Source organism: Dromaius novaehollandiae, chromosome 2 (genome assembly GCF_036370855.1).
Source record: "Dromaius novaehollandiae isolate bDroNov1 chromosome 2, bDroNov1.hap1, whole genome shotgun sequence".
NCBI lineage: Eukaryota > Metazoa > Chordata > Aves > Casuariiformes > Dromaiidae > Dromaius > Dromaius novaehollandiae.
This window is the reverse complement of record NC_088099.1, coordinates 142519305-142542251: the sequence shown is the minus strand read 5'-3', so window position 1 is coordinate 142542251 and position 22947 is coordinate 142519305. Positions and strand designations below refer to the sequence as shown.

The 22947-nt window shown below is 36.1% G+C and overlaps 1 protein-coding gene across 7 annotated transcripts in view; it reads left to right on the top strand.

Annotated features, from left to right (window-relative positions):
- Nucleotides 1-22947, top strand: part of RIMS2 (regulating synaptic membrane exocytosis 2) — a 473994-nt gene that overhangs the window by 275069 nt on the left and 175978 nt on the right. For 6 of the 7 annotated variants that reach the window (XM_064507626.1, XM_064507628.1, XM_064507627.1 and 3 more), the window contains one exon: nucleotides 14382-14450. In XM_064507626.1, the coding sequence (XP_064363696.1) occupies nucleotides 14382-14450 (69 nt within the window). Of the gene's footprint in view, nucleotides 1-8647; nucleotides 8675-14381; nucleotides 14451-22947 lie in introns of all 7 variants that reach the window. The other variant, XM_064507622.1, reaches the window with a different exon arrangement.

The window sequence follows — 22947 nt, the reverse complement described above, 5'->3', positions numbered from 1 at the left end:
TGTTAGACAGTATACAGTGAGAATCTGTTCTGTCATTGCTCTCGTTTCTGTAGATAAACTGCTCACTAGTGTCAGTGATTCAAAGCTATCCTTCACTGAATTAACTTCATAAAATTAGTTGATGTTGTGAAAAATCTTTTTTATTCCCACAGATAATTCTTGCAAAAAAACCCCCTGGAAAGCTATTTCTAAGAATTCTTTGCATTTTCTTTGGTTATTTTGTGCAAGTGTGTGTGTGCATATATTAAGACACAAACTCACAGAAACTCAGTCAAGCTTGAGTATTTTATATGTTCTATATGAATTCTCTGTTAGTTTATCTCTTATATGTAAATATTTTAAAATAGTTGGCAGATTTTGTATCTGTGCCCTGGAAGGTGAAAAGGATTAAAATGCTCCATATCATAATATTCTGAGATAGATACATTAAGTGAGAGTTGAAGTGTGTAGCCTTCAAGCCGTGAGATTATGCTTATCCAAAGAAGAAGGAAAGAAATGCTAGCTAACAGGTAAAGATCGATTTTTCCATTCACTCCTCTTCAGTCTTTTCAGGACCATGACTGTTGTTCAGGTAAATTCCTATTTTGACTATTTTTCTTCTTTATTTTCTGCTATTTTGGAACACATTTTAAATAAGTTAAATTCTTCCATGTAAGAGTACTTTTATAGACCAATTGGACTTTCCAGTATCTGTTTGTACATGAAATGCGTTCATGTGTGACATTAGTGAAATTTTAACTTTCAGGAAATATTTGGTGCTGCAAAGAAACCCTCTTTGTTTGTAGTAGCTTCCATTGTGCAAGAAATAATTGCTATGAAAAATAGTGATACTTGAAAAATCTGTTCAAAGGCATTGACTCAAATGTGGAAAGTCAGGAAAAAGTGTTTAATACTTTTCCTGTGATCATCTGAACAATCTTACATCTCTCTGTGAAAATATATAGAGAAGGACTTGCAAAGACTTCTGGCTTGGTGGAACAGTAAGATTTGGTGTAGAAATCCTGCTTTTCAGTAAAGGATGATTTAACCTGATCCCAGAGCAGTACCTTGACACCATATAGTGTTCCACAAGCTTTAACCAAAGAAGTAATTTCAGATGTTCACTGTGATTGCTAGAGCATTCATATATTTCTCCAAAAACTTATGATGTGTGCATTCCAGCTCCATACGAAGGATCTTCTCTAGTGCCCTGGAAATCTATGCACTCTTTGAATCCTTGCGCATCATAAATCAATCTCAGAGTGAGGAAGGGCAGACATCAGATGTTCTGCTTGTTTACCTTCACTGAGTAAAATATTGATAATATGCTAACAATAGCATATAGAAGCTTGGTTCTTTCACCTTTTCTTTTTTGAGATTTCAAAAAAATATTTAATTAAGCTTAAGGTCTCATTGTTTCTTCTGTCTGAAGCCCTTTTTTTACCCTTCAATGCAAAGTCTTGTATACAGTGAATGCTTCATAGACAGTAAAACTGTATTTTGGGACAAACAGAAATCTGGAAGACAACATTTTAAAACCAAAGATGCTCTTATTTTTTCTTTTTTCAGTGAAACATTAGGACTTTGTGAAAAATAAAATTCTCCAGAATGAAGTCAAGGAATATCTAACAAGTTTGTCTACCTTTTTCAAAGCACTTTTAAGAGCACTTACTGTGCACTTACACAGCAAACAGATTTCAGTTACTGGGGCTGTAAACGCTGTCTTCAGCTTCAAGAGCAATTCATTCCTCCCACGTTTTATTCACTTCTGTGATGCCACTACATGTAGAATTAGTGAGTACAATATGAAGTGCCTTATTTCATGCCCCCTGAAATTTTAAGTGTGTGAAATAAAAAAGATGAGCTAGATCTTGAATTACAAGGTTGTTTGTTGTTTGTATAAATAGACATCTAAGCTTTCTTATCTTCATGACTGACAGGTTACTATAAATACGTATATTTGGAAAAAGAAAAAACTTAAACGCTATTCTCTGAAGGTAGTTTAAAAGAACCACCTAAACTTACCCACTTGCTTTTCTTGATTATTCTCAGAATTTATGTAGTTTTGCCATGAAGCACTTTTATTCTCTGTTTAATGTCAATGAATTTTAGTGTTCTTGAAAACAAGCAGATTGTCAGCCCTGAAGACTGAACTCCTATATTTACTGATAGCCAGTAGCATAGTGCAATCTTCCTGCAGTCCCATATGCCATCTTTTAGGAACCAACTTTCAAAGAGACACTGTAACTCAGTTTCTACCTCTAGTTATCTCTCAGTATCTTTGAGTAGACATTATGTTATGATACAGGCAGAGCTAAGCCAGCTGTCTACATTCACTTGCCCAGTCCTCTGGTCCGTACAGTCCATTAACATCCTGTTGATGAAATATTATTACCATGCATTTTCCTAAGGACTGTCTTAGTAGAGACAGCTACTTAGAAGCTGGAAGTATTCGAGAACATAGGATTATGATTTATTAGGTCTTTCAGCTATATAATTATATTGCAGATTTTCATAAATTGTTTACCTTTTATCCAGTCAATGTGTTTTAATTTTTTTTCTTGTTACATATGAAATATGAGGTAATAAGTAGGTCTGTTTCATTTGTCATGCTGGACTTTTGAAGTGAATTTGTAAAATGGCCTTATTTCCCCAACTTTTGACCTAAAATCAGCCATACTTTAAAATTTCCAGACAGCATTAATTGAAATTGTGGGCAAATTAAAGTCCTTTTTTATATTGCCTCTGACAAGAGATTTAGAAAATTCAAAGTTATTTTGAAATAATTGTGGGACTTCCTGTAGTCAGATGTTATTAATGCTTCTCACACTAGATAAGACACTAACCACAGACTCCACTGAAAAGTAAATGTGGTTTGGATATTGCATTCATAAGTGTTAAGATCAATGGGATAGAAGTTATTAGCATTACTATTCAGTGAGAACTGATGCAGAAGTGGAGGAGGGTTTGTACCATGGGACTGCATGCACATCAGTAATTACTTCCTCTCTACGTATCCCAGAATACAGAGATAGCAGTCATCAAATTGAATCCCAGGCTTTCTTATTCAGTCTTTTACAGTTATGTCCATGTAATGTTTGTATCTGTGCAGTGTGGGCTGATACTGTTTAGTTGGTAAAGCATATGGAGTTATTGCACATTTGGAAACACATGGAATTTTAGACTTCTGTAGTAACTTTGAATTTATTTTAGGAGCAGCTTTCATTATTTTATTTTACTTCAAGTATTTTAAGAGCTTACGGATGAGTTAGAATTCAAAAGTAACAGACACTTGTTTTCAAAGTTAGATTTTGCAGCTTTAAAACCAAGATGGCGGAATTATTGATCTGCTGACCGCAGAGTGCATGGACTGTGTGGATAATAGCTAAGTGCCAAAAGAACAGGAGAAATGTACAAACCCAGTAATGCACATGTTTTCGGGTCTCCAGTTACGGCATGTGTGTGTATTAGCAATGGAAAGAGAGTGGAAGCTTGAAATGCCATGAGAATACACAATACGGTATTATATTTTTTTGAAATGTATTTCCTCAGTAAGGGAAAAATAGTGAATCTATGTGACAGTAACTGTCTTGTTGAAAACAACGTCTCAGAGATTTTAGAAATAACAGTGTTCGGAAATCAGCATATAGAAATCCAGAATGGTGGATCAGACTGCATTCTGCCAAGAACGTGACCACCAGAAAATCAGTCCGGTTCAAAATAACTGGAAACAAGGAAACTGTGAAGTAGTTTTCTTTTATGGAAAATTTAACTATCATTGTTTTTTGAATTAATGTATATTAATGTATAATATTAATTAATCCATTCATTGACCTACATGATTCTTAAATAAGATATGTAGAAAGATATGGTGGGAGAGAAATTACACCAGTGAGTATTTCAAACTATGGGGAGAAAAACTGGATGTAGTTTGTTCTACAAAAGACGTCTGCATATAGCACGCAAAAGCTATATATAGCATTCCTTTTCCAAATTTTATCTATTAATTTGGATGAGGAGAATTTATAATGCATAAGCAAACCTTTTTTGCATGACAGAATAAGTTTTAAAGTCATTTTCATGGCTAAGCTTTATACAATTCAGCAGGAATCAGAGTATATTTTCTGGGTCTATGTTCAGACTTTAAAAATTATCACATCCAACCAGAAACACCAAATTAGTAGACTGAATTCACAGATGAAGGCCCCTGTTACTTATTAATTTCTGAGAGCCAACTATTAGATGGACTCATCATTATTGGGTCCTGAGGGTTTTTTTTTTTTAAAGTTCTATGGTTGTATACTATTCAATCACCATCAAACCAAAGGTGAATGGCATGTTATAACTGTTATTTCAGGTCTTCTCTTCCATTATTTTAATATGAAAATGTTCAAGTCTATGATGGTTTCATGGTAGTGCTAAATTATTAAAGTTTAATAATAATTGATTACAATATATCTGAAACTTTACCCTATGAAATTGGAGCCCCTGCATCTCAAACCTTAGTCTTCCAGTGAAAGCCACTGACTTCCCTGGAACTCTCTAGAGTCTCATCGTACTGCAGAATCAGGATCTTGCTGTCTCAATGGTTTCCTTTTAATATGCTGTGAATATGGTAAGTCAGCACAGTAGTTTTAAATCAGTGTTACTAAATCTTACTTGAGGGAATTATAGTAATTGTGTTCACTAGTAGGTAAGTGAATAGTACTTAATGGAAATGCCTATCAGTGACCTTTTTTCACATTATAATATGGAGCATTTTATGGTCAGTGGCACAGATCTATGAGCGGTGAATACATTATAAGAAGTTAACACTAGAGAATAAGAATAACACCTATTTTTCCCTTTCATGCTTATTCATTAATTTTTCTCTTTCTTTTATGGAACACAGGCCTTGAGCATGCTATCTTTGTTTGCATGTATTAATGTTTTGTTCACAGAATTTGAAATAAATACCAGTATTATATTTATTATGCATCTATGATTTATTTATTATATTTATTATACATCTATGGTTTATTAAATACTTTAATAAAAAGGTATTTAACATGATACAGGGGTGTCTGCAAAGGCCTTAAACTATCAAAATGTAAAAGAAAGAAAATTATTTAGGAAGATAATTTTGTGCTCTTTGAAGAATTAAAAATAATCATTATTAAATAGTAATTAAACTACAAAATATTTCAAATCCTATCAGTGTTTTGAAGCAGCTAAAGGGAATTTGAATACTGTGTATAATTTTGTTGCTCTGGTTAATTGATATAATGATGTTATTAAATTATCTTTTTGTCATGTAATGATGGCAGACTAGCAATGTTCTTTGTCAGAATAACTCAATGGATAGTGTAAAGTAACCTTTCTATGCACTGGATAGATAGCAAGTTAGGAGACCTTTAAAATGATTCTAAAAGATATAGACCCTTTTCTGACTAAAAGTAGTATTTTTGTTTTAATTTTTGAAGCATAATAAACTATAATATTCAATTGTAATGGTAGTGGTGAAATTTTCAAATAAATTTAATAATATTCTGATTTTTTCCTTTCTGTGTCGTAACCATACAGAAACAAATGTGACTTCTCTAGTCCCCACTCCCATAGTAGTCTCTGTATTAATACATTCTTCTGCTCTTCAAGAAGCTCTACTCTTAAACAAGTCTTTACAGAATTTAAATTCAAGAAGGTCCATCCCTTTTAATTATATAAATAATTTCCAGACCGTGTTCATCAAAATCTTTCTGATGACACTATTGAACTGTCCATGGGCCCGATGGGATGCAGCCATGAGTGCTGCGGGAGCTGGCAGATGTCATTGCTAGGAAATCTCAATCATCTTTGAAAGGTCGGGGAGATCAGGAGAGGTGCCTGATGACTGGAGGAAAGCAAATGTCACTCCAGTCTTCAAAAAGGGCAAGAAGGCAGACGCAGGGAACAACAGGCCAGTGACCTTCACCTTGATCCCTGGAAGGGTGATGGAGCAGCTCGTCCTGGATGCCATCTCAAAGCATGTGAAGGATAAGAAGGTGATCAGGAGTAGTCAGCATGAATTCACAAAGCAGAAACCATGCTTAACTAATCTGATGGCCTTCTGTGATGGAATGACTGGCTGGATAGATGAGGGGAGAGCACTGGATGTTGTCTACCTTGATTTCGGGAAGGCTTTTGACACCGTCACCCATAACATCCTCATAGGCAAGCTCAGGAAGTGTGGGCTAGATGAGCAGAAAGTTAGGTGGATTGAGAACTGGCTGAATGACAGAGCTCAGAGGGTTGTGATCAGTGGCATGAAGTCTAGTTGGAGGCTTGTAGATAGCGGTGTCCCCCAAGGGTAAGTACTGGCTCCAGTATTGTTTAACGTCTTCATTAGTGACCTAGGTGATGGGGCAGAGTGCACACTCCGCAAGTTTGCAGATAATGCAAAACTGTGAGGAATGGCTGATAAACCAGAGGGTTGTGCTGTCATTCAGAGGGACCTCGACAGGCTGGAGAAATGGTCAGAGAGGAACCTCATGAAGTTCAACAAAGGCAAGTGCAGGGTCCTGCCCCTGGGCAGGAATAACCCTCTGCACCAGTACAGTCTGGGGCTCACCTGCTGGAAAGCAGCTCTGCGGAGAAGGCCTTGGGAGTCCTGGTGGACAAGAAGGTGACTACGAGCCAGCAGTGTGCCCTGGCATCAAAGAAGGCCAATGGCATCCTGGGTTGCATTAGGAAAAGCATTGCCAGCAGTTTGAGGGAGGTGATCCTCTCCCTCTACTCAGCCCTAGTGAGGCCATATCTGGAGCACTGTGTCCAGTGCTGGACAAGAGAGACATGGAGCTACTGGAATGAGTCCAGCAAACGGCTACTAAGATGCTTAAAGGACTGGAGCATGTGTCATATGAAGAAGAGCTGAGAGAGCTGGGATAGTTTAGCCTGAAGAAGAGAAGGCTTTGGGGGGATCCTATCAATGTGTATAAATATCCGATGGGAGGCTGTAAAGAAGGTGGAGCCAGACTGTTCTCAGTGGTGCCCAGCGATAGGACGAGAGGCAACGGACACAACCTGAAACGCAGGCAGTTCTGTCTGAACATGAGGGAAAACTTTACTGTGAGGGTGACTGAGCACCGGAACAGGTTGCCCAGAGAGACTGTGGAATCTCCATCCTTGGAAATGCTCAAAAGCCATGTGTACACGGTCCTGGGCAGCATGCTCTAGGTGACCCTGCTTGAGCAGAGGGGTTTGACTAGATGATCTCCAGAGGTCCCTTTCAGCCTCAAGCAGTCTGTGATTCTGTGATTCTGTGTCAGTTTTTGATGAAATCCGTGATTGGAAGAAACTTGTACTGAGGAGAACACAAAAATTACAGATGTTATGTATTAAAGTTCACATCTAAAAGTTTGTAAATGATATTGAAAAACTATTTTTTCTTTGAAATTATATAGCCAAATGGAATTCTGGAGCTGGGCCACAAGAATTAATTATATTCATCAAGAAATACACTTCTAAAATATATAGAATTAAAAATTGGACGTTGTAGATTATGAAGTGATCCTATCTACGTACTCGAAGAGAATGTAACTGCATGTCAAAAAAGCTATGATTTACCAGAAGGTGCTCAGTCATCTAGTGGATTTTTAACAGGACCACTTGCCAAGAAATCTGAATTTTCATTTCTCCTCCGTTACTGCCATACCTTATCATCTGAGGTGCATTTCTTACAGACTGTCAGTCTTTAATGCTTAAAATGGTGTCTGTGAGCACTGTGATACCAAGTTAATATCTATAAACTGCTGTTCACCTAAAAGGAATAAAAACATTTATGAGGTCTTGTTAATGGCAGGACAGTATTCAGGTTATTCTCAATCCCAGGCTTATTCCCATTACCTTATGGAAGTCACATTTACAAAATCTGCAAATGCAAAGTGACATTTCATATTTCCAAAAATGCCCAGATTTTTGTATATTAACATATATAAATTGCATTTTGTGAAGAAACTTTGAAGTTTAGGAAGACTGATATGGTTATATAGAAAGTTAAAATGCTTAAAACAACTATACTTTAGTAATGCAAACAGTAACCCAAATCTTTTAAGTATTTAATGGTGCTCATATCAGGAGTCTTAAATTCATTGGGAACAGACATATGCATAAGGTGTTCATGTAGGTGCATGTTTACCAAATTAAGGCCATCGAGTAGGTAGAGACAGAAGATTGGCTGAAGCATCACTTCTGAGTCTGCTAAATTTAAAGTAGGATTCATAGCTACATCTCAGCAAAATTGTGCTAACCTCATCCTGCTGAGGTACTAACAGGCACGTACAATGATGTTAGGGATAGTAATTCATACCATATGTCTAGCTGATAATACATCAGTTGCTCTTAAAAAGTTAAACTTTTATGTATAGTAAATGTGCAGCTGTAGTTCAGAATTGGAAATGACTGGAATATCTCTGCTAGTCTTCTGTGACTGCTTAGTAGAAATGCTGATCCAGAAGGGATTTGGCATTTTTGTGGTTTAATTTCTTCAAGCTAGCTGAGGTTTTTTCTTTTGAATGAATGTGGCCTACCATATCATATTATTCAATTTCCAAAAATGATTAATATGAAGTTTAAGGTACAAACCATCCCTGTTACATGTATTGATTCATATATTTTCCCCTGACGCTACTTCATTTCAATATTTGTTTTCCAGATAAAGGCTTATATTCATATAATTCAGGTAAATTTTCAGCATGCTGAAATGCTTACTGCTTCCATATACACGCAAAATTTAATTTGGTATTTTATTGGTGTTCTTATGCTACCTATTGTGCTAAATTGCTAAAATGTACTTTGGCTTTCCTTGTCTGCTTTTCAGTCATAGGTCTTTTGTTGGCTTTGTTTCTCTATTCTTAGCATCTCAGTATTGGTATCAGAGCAGTATTGTAATACTGTACTTGTTTTGCCTGCCTTTATTTTAGGTAGCGCTTTGGTAGGTAAACTGTAGTGTGCTTTATTAACTATCCTAGGCAAATGCTATTTTGCTTAAGCTATAGTAAAATGAATGCTGTTGTACTGCAGTTGGTTGAGAGCTAGTATCAACGTTTTTAGAATAAAGACATGGGGTAAGTGAAGTACTGGCAAAATCAGTGTTTATACCGATATGTATTTTTACAGTTTCATACTGCTTTAAGTCCCCAGTTACAAATCTAGTTGTTATATCTGAGAAGTGATATACTTAGTTTGCCTTAATTAAATATAGATAAACTCATAATGTAAAGCTTTTACAAGCTTAAATTTTGTAGCACATTTCACGTGAGACTTTTTGCAGTTCCAGCAGTTTTAATTATGGGAATCTCATTAAGAATTGGTACATCTAATTATCTTTCAGTTATGTTTAAGAAATGAAACACATTGTTAAGAAAACAGAGCCAGTGCCAAAGTGGAGAGAAAAAAACCCCACCGGATGTTTCTTGAGAGTAGGACTAAGAAAGCCTATTTTCCATTACTTCCGTCCTTTGCCTCCCATGTTCCGTCTCCTGCACTCTCTTCTGAAACAGTCCCGGATCTTTTTCATGTCTCTTATCTTCACATGGAAAGAGATCCTGTTTGTTATGACTAGTGTGGATTTATGTATGTGTGGATTAGCCACACATTTTAGCATGATTTTGTTTGTTTTCCCTTAGAGGTTCTGGTGTGGATCTTTCCCTTCTATCCAGCAACCATTTTCAAAGGTCTGCAGGAACTTAATTAGATTTGGTATTTCTACTCCTCTATCAGTGTAAATGAAATTGGCCAGAAACTTAAAAAAAACAAAAAAAACCACAACCCCCCCCCACCATTTTGTGCAGGAGGATGGAGGGACAGATTAACATGCAGACGGCAGTACTACATAAGAAATCAGTTCACACTCAAAACCTTCAGGCACAGACTGAATGAATATGAGAGAGCAAATTCTTAAGACAGTTGTGAGACTGATTTTAGGGTTGCTTATGTGTCAGCTGTGAACATAGAACAATTAGAGGTGACACTAAGTTACTTTAAGTGGTTGTGAAGGCCCTCTTCCAGCTTCAGAGAACCAGACCATCAGCATGCTTCATTACCCTTCGTTCTCCTATGGACTTCACAAAACCTCATAAAATGTTCCTGCATTGTAAGGGACAGGATCCTAGCTGGGGAGCTCAATCTGCTCTCTTCGCTGCACAAAGAGAATTCCTGAGCCCTAGAATCTGGCCCTTCCTTCTGTATTTAAGGTGACTCATCTTAATCTTGTTATTTCTCGTTCCATCCCCTATGCTAGTCAGTTCTGGTAGCTATATTGGCTGGTCATACAGGCTGTTTTGCATTCAGCTTTATTAAGTTTTGATCACCTTATGCTGTCTTTCTCTTGTGGAGGCCTATATCCAGAACTATCAAGTTCACTATCAAGTGCAATATGTGAAGCATAGAAGATGCTATACCTTGCATTGTCTCCCCTGTATATTAATAGTAGGATGAAGCATAGCTCTATGTCATTATCCAACATCAGTTTTCATGTAGAAGTCAGGAGATTTCTGAAATTCTCCACAAATTAAAGTTGTCTTACTAGGAAATATTTATGATCGTTTACTATTTCTTTCATAATTTGAGAATTCCAGTCGTTTAGGATATGGTTATGGGAAGAAATGTGTTTTTGTGAAAGTAAAGAAATTGTCTTCATTGATTTTCATATTATTTTTATTCAGAAGTTGTAAAACCTTTCCATAGCCACCAACACTACAGCCTGTGAAAAGTAAAAATAAACCAGCAAAGTATTTGGTTTATAAAATGGAAATAAATACCTCACTTTTTTCTTCAATTTATTGCTCGCCGCAAAAATAAGAATAAAACTAGAAAGCATATAAGTTCTTTACACATTCTTCATACTGGGATTACACTGAATTAATGTGTTTTTTTGTGGCTTACAGTATTGGGTCCAATTTGTCTTCAGTCTGTAAGTGTTATAACCATTAATCCTGGTGGAAGGCATTCGGAAGTCAATATTTACCATCTGTTACCACCCAGTTACCAGAAAACATGGCAGTATTAGCCCTAAGTAGAATGCTTTGTTAATAAACTACATTCCAGTACACTGTCAGTGAGACTTAATTAATGCCATTCCTCATGTTTAAAGTTCATCAAAGACAAAGTTAATTACATGCGAACCATAGGCATCAATGCATTTATTCGTTGCACCAAGTGTCCCAGGTGTTATATGCTCAAGCTCTTGTACTAAAATTTGAATTTGTGTTAGAAAGGGTTTAATTTCCTTGCTGTTATATGTACAATATTTTATAACATACTTGTCAAACACTTTAAGATATGCATAAAAATAGTAAATAATGGCTTCATTGAAAGTATTCCCTTGGCATAATTTGTTAGTGAGAGGCTACACTGTCACATTTCCCAGATAAACTATGGATTGCTCTTTCTTTGTTTCGTTGACAATGGTTCAAATTACTCAGATAGTGAAGCAGTATTTTTACAAGACATGGTTAGGGAGAGCCTGAAGGCTATATCTTCAAATTTACATTGTCAATACATTGAAAAGACAGTTAACATCTAGAATGAATATATAGCAGATGAAATTACTCTTGCAAAATTTATGAGAAATCTTAAAATAAGATGCCAACATTTATACTTGCATTTTGAATGCAGGATTCAATAAAGGATTCTGACCTGTGGACCCCCTAATCTGTTCCACTTCTGAAGTTAATGGAAGACATTTTAAATAAATCTGATTTGATTACTTTGCAGAAGCTACATATTCCAGGCAGTCCTTCTGACATTACATATTTAATAGACATGCTTTCCTTCCTCTGTGCTTCCTGAAAACATTGATTTCTAAAGATGAAACCCAGTAATTAATCTTGATTTAATTTTTTTCTAACTTCTTAACCAGCCTTTAAAATTACATTTAAAAATAGATGAAATATTATCTAAACATCATTATTTTTCAGTTGTTTTGAGTCTGTTGGTAGTTAGAGTTTGCTTAAGGTAGTCTGTGCTTGAGGAGATAGAAGAGGTGATCTGACCTGAACAAGCTTCATGTCTGCTGCCTACACAGAGAAAAAGGTTTTGTACTGAAGGGATGTCAGCTGTTGCAAGAGACTGTCCTCTTTGTAGCACCATGAGCAGTTGGAGAAGTCTCTGAAACTTACCTCTTCTCTTGACTCTCCTCTTTCTCTACTCCCATCCTTAGGGCAGGTCTTGATCCTGGGCCATTCACTTTTCCCATGCCCCAGCTCTTCCCTGCAGCTTAAGCTGGGGAAGCAAAGGGGATGGGAACAAAGACAGGGTCTGTATGTGGGAAGGGTCCTGGAAAAGGACCTGGAAGTTGATTTGAAGTTGAGGTATTCAGAGATTCTGGGATAGGTGAATGGGGGTTTGAGGGGAGAGAAAGACCCCTCTGCCCTATACTTGTTGTCCACTGATGCTTCTTAGTGTCTCTTTTCTCCCAGAAATACTCTGTGAGTACTACAACATGTAATTTTTCCTGTGCAACTGGTAAGTCTTGACTCTGTGACAACAGCTGGCTATTTTCATCCTCAGAAATGCAAATCTTTTCTCCAGAATACAGAACATAATATTCTAAAAATAACTTTAAGCAGATGTACTCAGCTGTAAATATAAATGTAAATAAAAGCAACCTTAATTGTAATTAATTTATTCATAAGGATGAATTAGATGATCAGTGAATTGCATTCATTCAAATCATGGTTGATACAACCCTTTCCAAGCATCCATGTGATGAGCAATCTGCCCAGTTGCCCTCATGTTCCCTTTTCGCAGTACTCTCTCCCCAGTGAAGCCCGAGCGACGCAGAGCGGCAACGGACCGCGCTCAGATCTGTAGCAGGTTGTCCAAAAGACCAGACCGGCTCTTTCAGCACTCCCTTTGGGAACTTCTGCCTTTTAGATCCCAGTCAAATCCCAGCCAAACTAGTAGGGTTCCCGTGCTCAGCCTTTGGTTGCAAATACCACCCTGCTCATTCAGTGGTCTGGTTTTGAATTACCAGCTAGGGGAAACGGAAGCTGATTCCCCTGAACCTTTTTGCTCACTGGCATATATGTCCCTGCACCAGTAGAAGGCTCTCTGCTAAAAAACGCAGCAGAAACAGCATCACAGGTGGAGTAGATGCTCTTTCTTTGGAAAGCAAGAGAGATTTTTGTTAGGTCTCTGTACTGCTATAGTGAAGAAAATAATCAGATTGGATATTGTCTTGAAGGCAGACTTAATTGCTTTCTAAAAATTAAAAATTTCCTGATTCTCAGAAAGTCTGTTAAGAGGATGAAACCTTTTCCTTCACTCTTGCCCTCATCCTCTAGGTCTTCTCTAGTGCTAAGTTTAATCATTTGCTTGTAATTTCATTTCAGCTTGGATTTAAAGAAAAAAACCCCCACAAAGTATAGGCTAGGAATCATTCTGTGCCAGTCACCAGGATAGAACCTTAATCCTGCTTTGTCTTGCACTCCTTTAGGATTTCTTGCAGTTTTTACCTCTAATTTTTCTACGTGTTTTTCAGAATGATAAATTATCCCTATGGTAACCACAGAGGCTTGCACATGATTGAAGGTGTGGTGACAATTAGATTAAATTGCCTAGTTACTAGTTGCCTATTTTTAGATGGCCAGAGAACTAGAACAAACATACCATGTTGCTGAAAAACAGGGATTTTCACAGTCTGAAACAAGGGAATGAGTAGTTATCATTCGCATGTTCACATACCGATACTTAATCTTGATGTCATCAATCAAATGCATCCTGTCTGCTGTTTAAAAGATGCCAAGGACAGAGATAAGTAAAATTAAGCCATGCATAGACTAACACATGTATTTGTCCTATGTGGCCTACATTTTGTCTCTAATTTTGGACTTGGAATCTGCTTTTGCCAGCTAAGCTCTAGCTATTTTAACAGGTGTACTCCTGTAGTGGCATTTAATAGCTTGTTTCCTCTGAAGTATCCCAGAGAGATTTTGTTTTGCAGGACACATGTGTGTGAACTGCCTGTTCCTGATAATGCTAAAAAAAGTACTACATCCATTTAGCATGATCACAGGAATTCATTTTTCTGGTGTTCACAGATTTTTGGGGTGTTTGTGTGCACGTGTATAATACATGAACACCTGGAAGATGAATAGTATAATGTATATTTCTGTATGGAATTATGCACATAAAGCATATGTAAATATTTCATAAAGAGATGTTGTAGAGCTGTATTTCACCATGTCATTATATATATTAGGCATTTAGGTGAAAATAATTGATATATTTGCAATAATATAACAGTAAATTCCCTTATATTTATGTATTAATGCTTCATTGTCTAGTATGAAATCCTTACCATCTATTTATATATTATTGTCTGAGAATAGCTTTGATTTACAGGTAAATAACAGTGATACATTTTTGTTTTTTTTCTTTGGCAGGGTCCAAAAGAATCAGTGACAGTGAAGTCTCTGACTATGACTGTGATGATGGAATTGGTGTTGTTTCAGGTATTACTTTCTAAATTTACTCTTCTGGGTTCAGTGGAAATCTTTCTTATTTATAATTTGTTATTATGAATTTTAGATTTTTTTTGATAAAAAGAAATGGAATCTAAATGTGTATTTTTCTAACAGACACAATATAAATATGATTGATAATGCATGTTTAACCACAAAAAAGACCAACAAAGGGAAAAATCAATGTGTGAATGTCCTTGTTGCTTTTATATAATGATAAAAATAGCATGAAAGTGTTTTTTGTATTAAATAGTAGGCAAATTTTTCAATTTTTGAGTTAGACATTTTAATTTTATATATCCATGAGAACTCTGTGGTGAAATAATAACACTCCCAAAGATCTGAAACCGGAACATGTCTTAATAGATCATCCCTTTTTATTAAGAAGTATTCAAATTATGAGTTTAATGAGTGTTTAAAGTAACCACTATCATGTAAAAGATTTAGTATTCCTACTCCTCTTCTAAGAGAAAAGAGTACGCTGTAATCATGGCCAAGACCAGTAAAATCAGAGAATCATTTGCTTTCCCTGGCCAGAACAGAAAATATATGTCACCTTTAAACCCGTGCTGGTGGATACTGGTACCAGCGTAAGGTTGGCAACACAGGTTCGATGTGGGCTAATTTAGCCTCCTGCCCACCTGAGGTCTGTCAACTCTTGAGCAGCCTGTGTTACAATGCTGCTGTTTCCTTTAGGTCAGGCTTCCCTAATGTTGACCTATACAGTGATTTGATATATGCTGATTGATATATGCTGATTCTTCAGCATACGTGGAGCAGTATATGCTGCTTGGTCTATTCAGCAGCTGTAAGGCAACAGTCAGCAAGGCTGTCACCTGTCAGCATATGTATAGCTTTAAGTTGGGTGTAGCACATGCTGGTGGAGAAATGCATAGGAACATGAGCCAGAGGGGTTCTACTAGAGCTGGGGCTGGGGCTGGAGAAAGAAAGGAGGCAGAAGGAGGCAATTGTGGATATTTGCAAGGTGGGGTGTAACCAATTAATAAATCCAACCTTTCATGAGCTATCTACTCACTTGAGGTTACACTGTCTTGTCTTAAAAACTGATACCAATCTAAGCTTGGATGCATTTCCATGTTGTCTAAGGTAGTCAGCTCTGTATTTCTAGATATTTCACAGTTATCTCTTATGCTTTGTTTAATTTTCGACCCTCCTATGTTGCTATTCACTTTCCCTAGGTCTTCTGCTTACTGGGAGAACGGATTTTTTTATTAATCAGCATGTAAACTTTATCAACCAGCACTTTTTTTGACTATCACAATATTAACCACACTTTGTGGTACAAACAGGACGAGTCATATTGTTAACACGTTTATTGGTTGTGATTCGCTGTAAGTCTCCTATTACCATATCTAGAAAGCATGCATTTTTAAGCCCAAGTTGTCCTCATTCAAAGTAGGAAAAATCTAGCCTTGTAGATACTCCATGCTGAAAGTTATTCTATCCCAGGGGATATATATATTTTTTTCTCTTTTCTGCATAAACATTCAGATTTCTGTTAGGCTCTACTCAAATTTTGCTATACATTAAAGTTTTAGCAGTTTTACCAGAAAATAAATGAGTGCTGTGGCTGCAAGACCACTAAATAATCTGTCTTCCTTAGATCATTTGTCTTCAGACAGTAATATGGTCAGTTTTCAGATTAATACCTTAATTGAGGAGATATTTAGGAAAACTTAGTGCATTCTCGTATTTCCACTGCCTGTTTGTTTTACGGCAGTCAGAAGACAGCAGGGATATGTAGCCAGCGTGGCACGAAGTATTGGAATCAGAGAGGCTGTGATTCTTAGAAGTCCCTTTGTTATTACTTACTGTTCTTTCAGTCTGAGGTTGGTTAGCTTTCAGGATATGCTCAATAGTCAGTACGGCTTTCAGATTTCATGGCTTCCCAAAGGGAAGGGCTTTCATAATAGTCCTCTTGGACAGTCTAATTAGAAATGCACCAACTCAACTCTGGAGTTTCATAAAAAAGGGAAAAAAAGAGAACTTGAGAGATATTTGTCTAAAGTACTTATTATGGTGACATTTTGAAACTGAAATCTTTGTATTGTCCTTCAAAAAGCTTTTACAGAAGCTTTACCAGGTGTTCGAACATCAGTGGGATTCCTGCAGAACAGCTGGATTTACAGTTTTATGATTTTATCTGCTTCATACTGTATTTGAAACACGTTAGCCTCTTAAATTATTCCTATGCTCTCTTTGAAGGTTGATTTTTAAATAAAGATTATAGCTCTTTTACTTGTAAATTTTTTTCTCAGATACCTATGACATCTGTTTTTCCTAATGTAAATTAAGATGCAGTAAGTTGAATGGCCATATATCCTACTAGATTATTGAAATGTCTTTTTTTCTATCTTTCTCCTTTGAAAGTGCTACTTAAAAATTAACTTTCATTATCTGTTTATCTATTTTTAAAGTGATTATACAAAGACTACAAACGTGCTAAAGCATCTGCTTTATGCTAGATACCCTTTTACAGGAAATAAATTGTTTAACTCCTGTTTTGAGAGCTACTTGTAAAATTTGTCAGTCTTTACAGTTCTGTGAATGAGTCTGCTGCCCTTACCTGAGTTTGTAATGTACCTAAACACGTTTCTTTAGTACCTTCTAGCTTTTGGCTTTATGCTGACAATTCTACTGCCTTAGCTACATTGTAATTCAGGCTGTGTGTGGGTGGGAAAAAGATTGCTATTCTTTCAGTTTTGAAAAAATTATATTTTGCTTTTCTTTTTTCTGCTACAGCCACTACGTTTACTTTTTTTTGATTTATCTTTATTGTCTTACTTACCAGCCACGTCCTTCTTAGTTAAAGTTCCTTTATTCAATTTGCAGACTTATCACAGTGTTGTCTAGATTTAAATATTTGCCTTCTCTGCATTAAGAGTAATACTTCAGCCATTTGTCTATCTTTGTTTTCTTTCTTACTTACCCTAGTTCTTTCATTTTGTATTTTCAGATTTTATTTAACATGACACTTCATTTTGCTCTTTTTCCTTCTGCCATGTAAATACTGTATCACATCAAATATATTTGCTAACATCTGTCAAATACTCTCTGTGATCCTTTCCACAAAATTCTTGCTTATTTGAAGTATTGCACATGCAAACTAAAGTCCAGAATCCTTTAATAAAAGCGATAATTTTCTTTTGGTTCTTCTTTTGTTTATTTTTATTCAAAACAATGTATAAACCTAAGAAAATCCATAGACCTTACTTGATCTTATTATACATTTATTCATTGTTCATTAAAAGATAGGTGCTGTCTTGCATGCGGATGTTCCTGATCATGGTTGTGATTTACCCCTTTGCCCACAACTCCTTTTTAGGTAGCTTCCCTAGTACTGGTCCCATAGGGTCAAATGACTTAATCTTTGGACAAGCTGGCGATAGGTAGAAATCCAAAAGGGAAGATCTTAGAACAGTTCTTATTGTGCATCTGTAAGTAAAATGGTCTTAGATGTATTTGCTGAAACAGCACTTTGTTTGCTCTAGTTCCTTGTTTCATCAACTATTTTTAGTATATCCACAGTTGCTGTTTCTTGCTGCTATGGCAATTTGATCCACCTATTTAATTTCCTGATGATACAACACTTAAATTATCTTTATGTCTATTTTTCTTAATATCCTTTCCTTTAATTCTTCCACAAAGGTTCAAACATCTCTTGGAAAAATTGTACACAAAAGGTGTCACTTTAGTGGCTTGCATCCTCATAATTAGAGAAATAATAAACTTTTGTTTATTAAAGAAAGTGTTGTTTCTTTCAACAGCAAAAGCTTTTAAGAAAGTAACAATGAACCAACTGAAAAACTTCAGTGGCTTTTTCCTGACTATGCATGCATTCTACACCAACTACTGTCAGAAAGGGTTATAACAGAAATATTGTGCATTTAAACAATGTATAAAAGTGATTTTTGTCATGATTTTAAAATAGCTTTTTTCATCTGCAATATACATTCATTTCATGTTGGCATCTAAAAACACTAGTGCAGAATCTCTATTGATCGGTATTATATCTCATTGCTACTGGATTTGATGTTAGCACAGGATAGCAGAAGAAGAAACATTTGTAGCTCTTTGTCTTTTAGATTGCCTTCAAATGGCTTAAAGTAGTCATTGCGCTGCCCTGAAAAATATCCCTTGGCGCTAAAGCTGTCTGTCATCAGCAGTACTGTACTGGAGCACATTAACGTCCTCACTTCCTCCTTTGAATGCTCTTATATGCTTATAAATAACAGTGATACAAAGTTTCTGTATTGATTTTAGAAAAATTTCTGAACAGTTTACAAAACAGCATTTAAATTATCATATTGTTAAATACAACTGAATTAAAACTATTCTTCCTTTTTTCCTTTCTATGTACCAAAGTTGAAACTACTGTTAATTGAGTTCAACAAATATGTAGTTTGATTTCTAAATCTCTGTCTTCCCAAGTACATCATCATTTTGTATGTTGAACTAGGCAAGTAACCTAGTTGGACTTCTTTGAACAAGCAGGGACATCTCTTGACAAGACATCAGAAAACCATAAAAAGTCTCAGCTATTTGTAGTAATTCTTAAATATTAAGTGAGATCTTAGTGTTTTAAGTTCAGTTCGAAACCAATATCTCATCCGTACCCCGTTGTTTTATGAGACACCCTTGTAATCTGAGATATGTTTGAACAGATGAATCCTGGAAGAATGTAAGGCACTGAATCCTGCATAAGCTGCATTACAAATCTCTGCAGAGAAGAACTTTGGAGAGCAAGAGATTGCAGCCTCCCAGCCTTGAGAAGAGAAACATTTATAGTGATAAGTTTTTCTCATTGTGTAAAAGATAACAAGGTATTTTAGGAGCAAAATGAGACTATAAATGAGATATTTACTCAGCAGGTGTCTAGAGCCGGGTAGATTAGAAAAAATAATAACAACCAGTAAAGAAATTCTTATTGAACTTACAAAAATTATTCTGTTTTTGAAAAGGAATGAAAAGCAGATATTCATTTTTGCTTCACTTCTTGAAACACTTAAGGATTCCTTTTGTTCAGAAGAATTCTTTCAGTGCCATGTTACATCCTTTCCTGCAGAGGAAACAAAAGGCCCTGTCTGTATTCCTCGATAATGTGATCTGAATTTTTATACCTGGATCCTTTTGAGGATTGCTGTTCAAAGCAGACACAGAACACATGAATGCTTTGGGTACTGCTTGAAATCAGCTGCCTATTGAAAGACATCTTACAGCGTCAGTTTGTAGAATGGATGTATTCTGTCCCTGCCAAAATAAAAGGATTTCATTCTAGATAACCACCTGGCCCTGAATGGGAGTCTTGTTGCCCCCAAAGCCCAGTAACTACCAATATAAACATTCACCAGCTTTTTGTTTTATTATGTCCTGATGTCCATGTCTCTGCTCTAGTAATTGTTTAGTGTGTTCTTCCTTGAGTAAAAAATCAGCTTGGTGTCTATGTACCTTGTAAACTCTCCAAAAAATTTAAAGGGAGATTCAAGCCTTTTTTAAAATAGTCCTTATGCTAACCCCTGAGATCAACAGAAACATTACTCCTTATGAGTCCTTTTAAACAGGTGATGTGTATTTTATTTACAACTTTTTGCCTGAAGTCCTTAACACAGGAATTTTTATTATGATTATTTAATTTTTTCTTTTACTTTGATTTTTAATGTATCAAAAGTAAAGTTTAGCAATACTGCTGTTATTTTCAACAGTATTTGTTTAATGTCCTTTCCTCAGTTGACAAAATATCTTTTTCTTCAAATATCCAAATTCTTTTGATTAATACAATTTTTTTAAAGGGCTTCATATTTTAAAATATAAGCTGTATCACTCCCATTTGAAAGGAAAGATGTAATTAATTTCAAATTGCATTTGCAGATTCTTTGGGAGTTTTGGTCTCATGCAGGTAGAACCGAGCCATTTGGGGCATACTCCCAATTTAATCAGAACCTGTGAAGTTAGATTTGAAAGATGAGCTGTCTCAACATTAAAATGTTCAGTTAACAACAGTCCAGTTAGACATACTGAATAATGTAGCCTTCCGTTAAAGATCATCATAGCTTATTCCAGTAGCACAGAAGAATTGTTTTGTTTCTCTGAGGAATGTGCCAGTCATAAACATCTGCAGGACAGCTATGTCCACTCCAGTGAAATCATGTACTCAGGACGGTTCTGCTGCAGAGAGGTCCAGCTCTGATAAAATGTGCAGCAAACTTGTCTTTTATTTGCTATTTTAGAATAATTTCTGTTCCCATCTGCACTGGTCTCACCAGTGTCTTGCAAGTCACTATCAGAGTCACTATATATATGGATGATTACTTAAAGAAGAAGAAACATTTACTGTATAGTAACTGTGCTTTTTCAAGCTTTGTATGCTATACTGTGTCTATGGGCAACACTGGCCAACTCATCAGGCTCTGGATTCTTACTTTGTGGGGACATTCCCCATATGCACTAATGATCAAAAGAATTGTCTCATGTGTGATTGGTGCCTACATACCATCAGGGCAATAGAGACAAAAAACACCTCTGAAAGAACTGAGTTACTATACAGCAAGTAAACATTCATTCTGACTAAAATGGTTTCTGTTTTCTTGCAATATATATTCATTCTTCTTATATATGCAAAATAGTATTTTGATGCAGAAATGAAACATGCATAATCTGCAATTTAAAGAGTATTCTGATGTTTTAAATTCAGTTTATTTAATTCAGTTGATTTGTTACTGTCAGCACTTTTTTCACAGGACATCCAAATTCTGCATTTAGAGGTTCAAATCCTCATAGAAGCTGAGCACATTTGTATGAAAGAGCTGAACTGATTGTCCCTAAAGTGTCCATGTGTGAAATCTTTGTATGCTAAGCATTTCTGGCAATTTGATTATATAATGGTTTTTAATTAGTACTTGCTCTAAGCCCAACCACAGTGAGTGTTAAAAATTAAATAACTGATAAATAGAAAGCTTCACGCCTCTGTCAAGTACCGATGTTAAAGTGGAGAAAATGCCATTTGTCATCAGTGTCTGAAACCAGTCAATTATTATGTCTGTGATGAACAGCAATTCTAATACAAAACTAGAAGTTTTCATACAAAGAATTTCTCTCAAGTCAGTCACGCAACAAGAGATCTAAATTAAAAGTTTCATTGGCACTTTTCTGGGTTGTTTTAGGCTTTTTTTAGTGCTGTTGATTTGGACATCGTATTTGGATGTTTGCGATTTACTGTAATTTTGTGCCTAAAAGCTGTGGAAATTGATAACAATTTGTTAGTATTTAGTGAATATCGAAAAAGATGAGCACAGAACAGCCCTACTGTGTGGATGACTGCTTTAAATCAAGTGTGTTAATACTCTCTCTTGAAACAGAGAAAATTAAAACTGTAGCTCAGAGGAAGCTGTATTCAGTGTGCCTTGTGGACTTCTTCATTTGTTGTGTATCACAGTTTTTAATGAAACCCTTCCATGAAAAGAGGAAGGTGGTGGCATTGCAGATACGTTTGTGACATGCCCATCTTTTAAGTGTCCACAGCTCCTGGTTGTTTATCTCTGATTATCTCTATAATGATTATCAGGTTCTTTGTGCTCTGTACATTGATTTAAGAGGCTTCCTGTAGTTACAGAGCTGTTGATTCTGTGATAATGGCTTAATATCTATAGCTGCAAGCAGATTCCAGTGATTAGCCTATTTTTACTACTGCTAGAATTAACTGCTCCATAGTAGCTCCTTGGTCAAGTTGCACTTAGGGCCTGTTTTTAGTGCCTACATTTTCTTTCCGCAATAAAATACTTTTACTTTCCTTCTCTAACGTTATTTCCAGGACATAGGGTATTTTTCAAATTGGAAGATAAATTGTACTTTTTTTGATTGAATAAATCACAATGATTTTCAGAATGTCATCGCTCTTGAGAGAGACTTGAATCTCTAACACCTGGGCAAACAAAGACAGTCCCATGCTAGAGAGAACTAGTCTTCAAGTGCGGCGCAGCAATGTCATCAGCTTATACTCCATGGTCATTCAATCAGGGGTAGCACCTCTGGAGTCTGTTTGGGGTTTATAGGAATTCCAGTGCTAATTGCTAAACCTATTTATTGCAGAGTATTGGGCCCTTCTGAAGTGTATAGATTGGTACCAAATACCTTGTTAAGCCTCCCACAAAAGCTTTGTTTTACTGTCATCTTCTTAAAGCTTGAAGTCATAGCATCTTTGCTATGACTTTAGTAACTGAAGAGCTGACCCTCTGTTCTCTCTGTCTCTCCTGTGGCTGAAGGATAATCACAGATTTCTTGTTTTTTATCTCTGGAATTTTAAGGAGATCAATGAAAGGCACAGGAATAAACAAGTACAAGATCACTTGCCACTGAGTCAATTATTTCAGTATCAGCAGAGGCTCCATATGCTTTATCTTATGAAGTTCATTCTTGAACAGTTTGTTAGGTACTTTTTATATTCCTGACATTTTCCCACTGAAACCAAGGT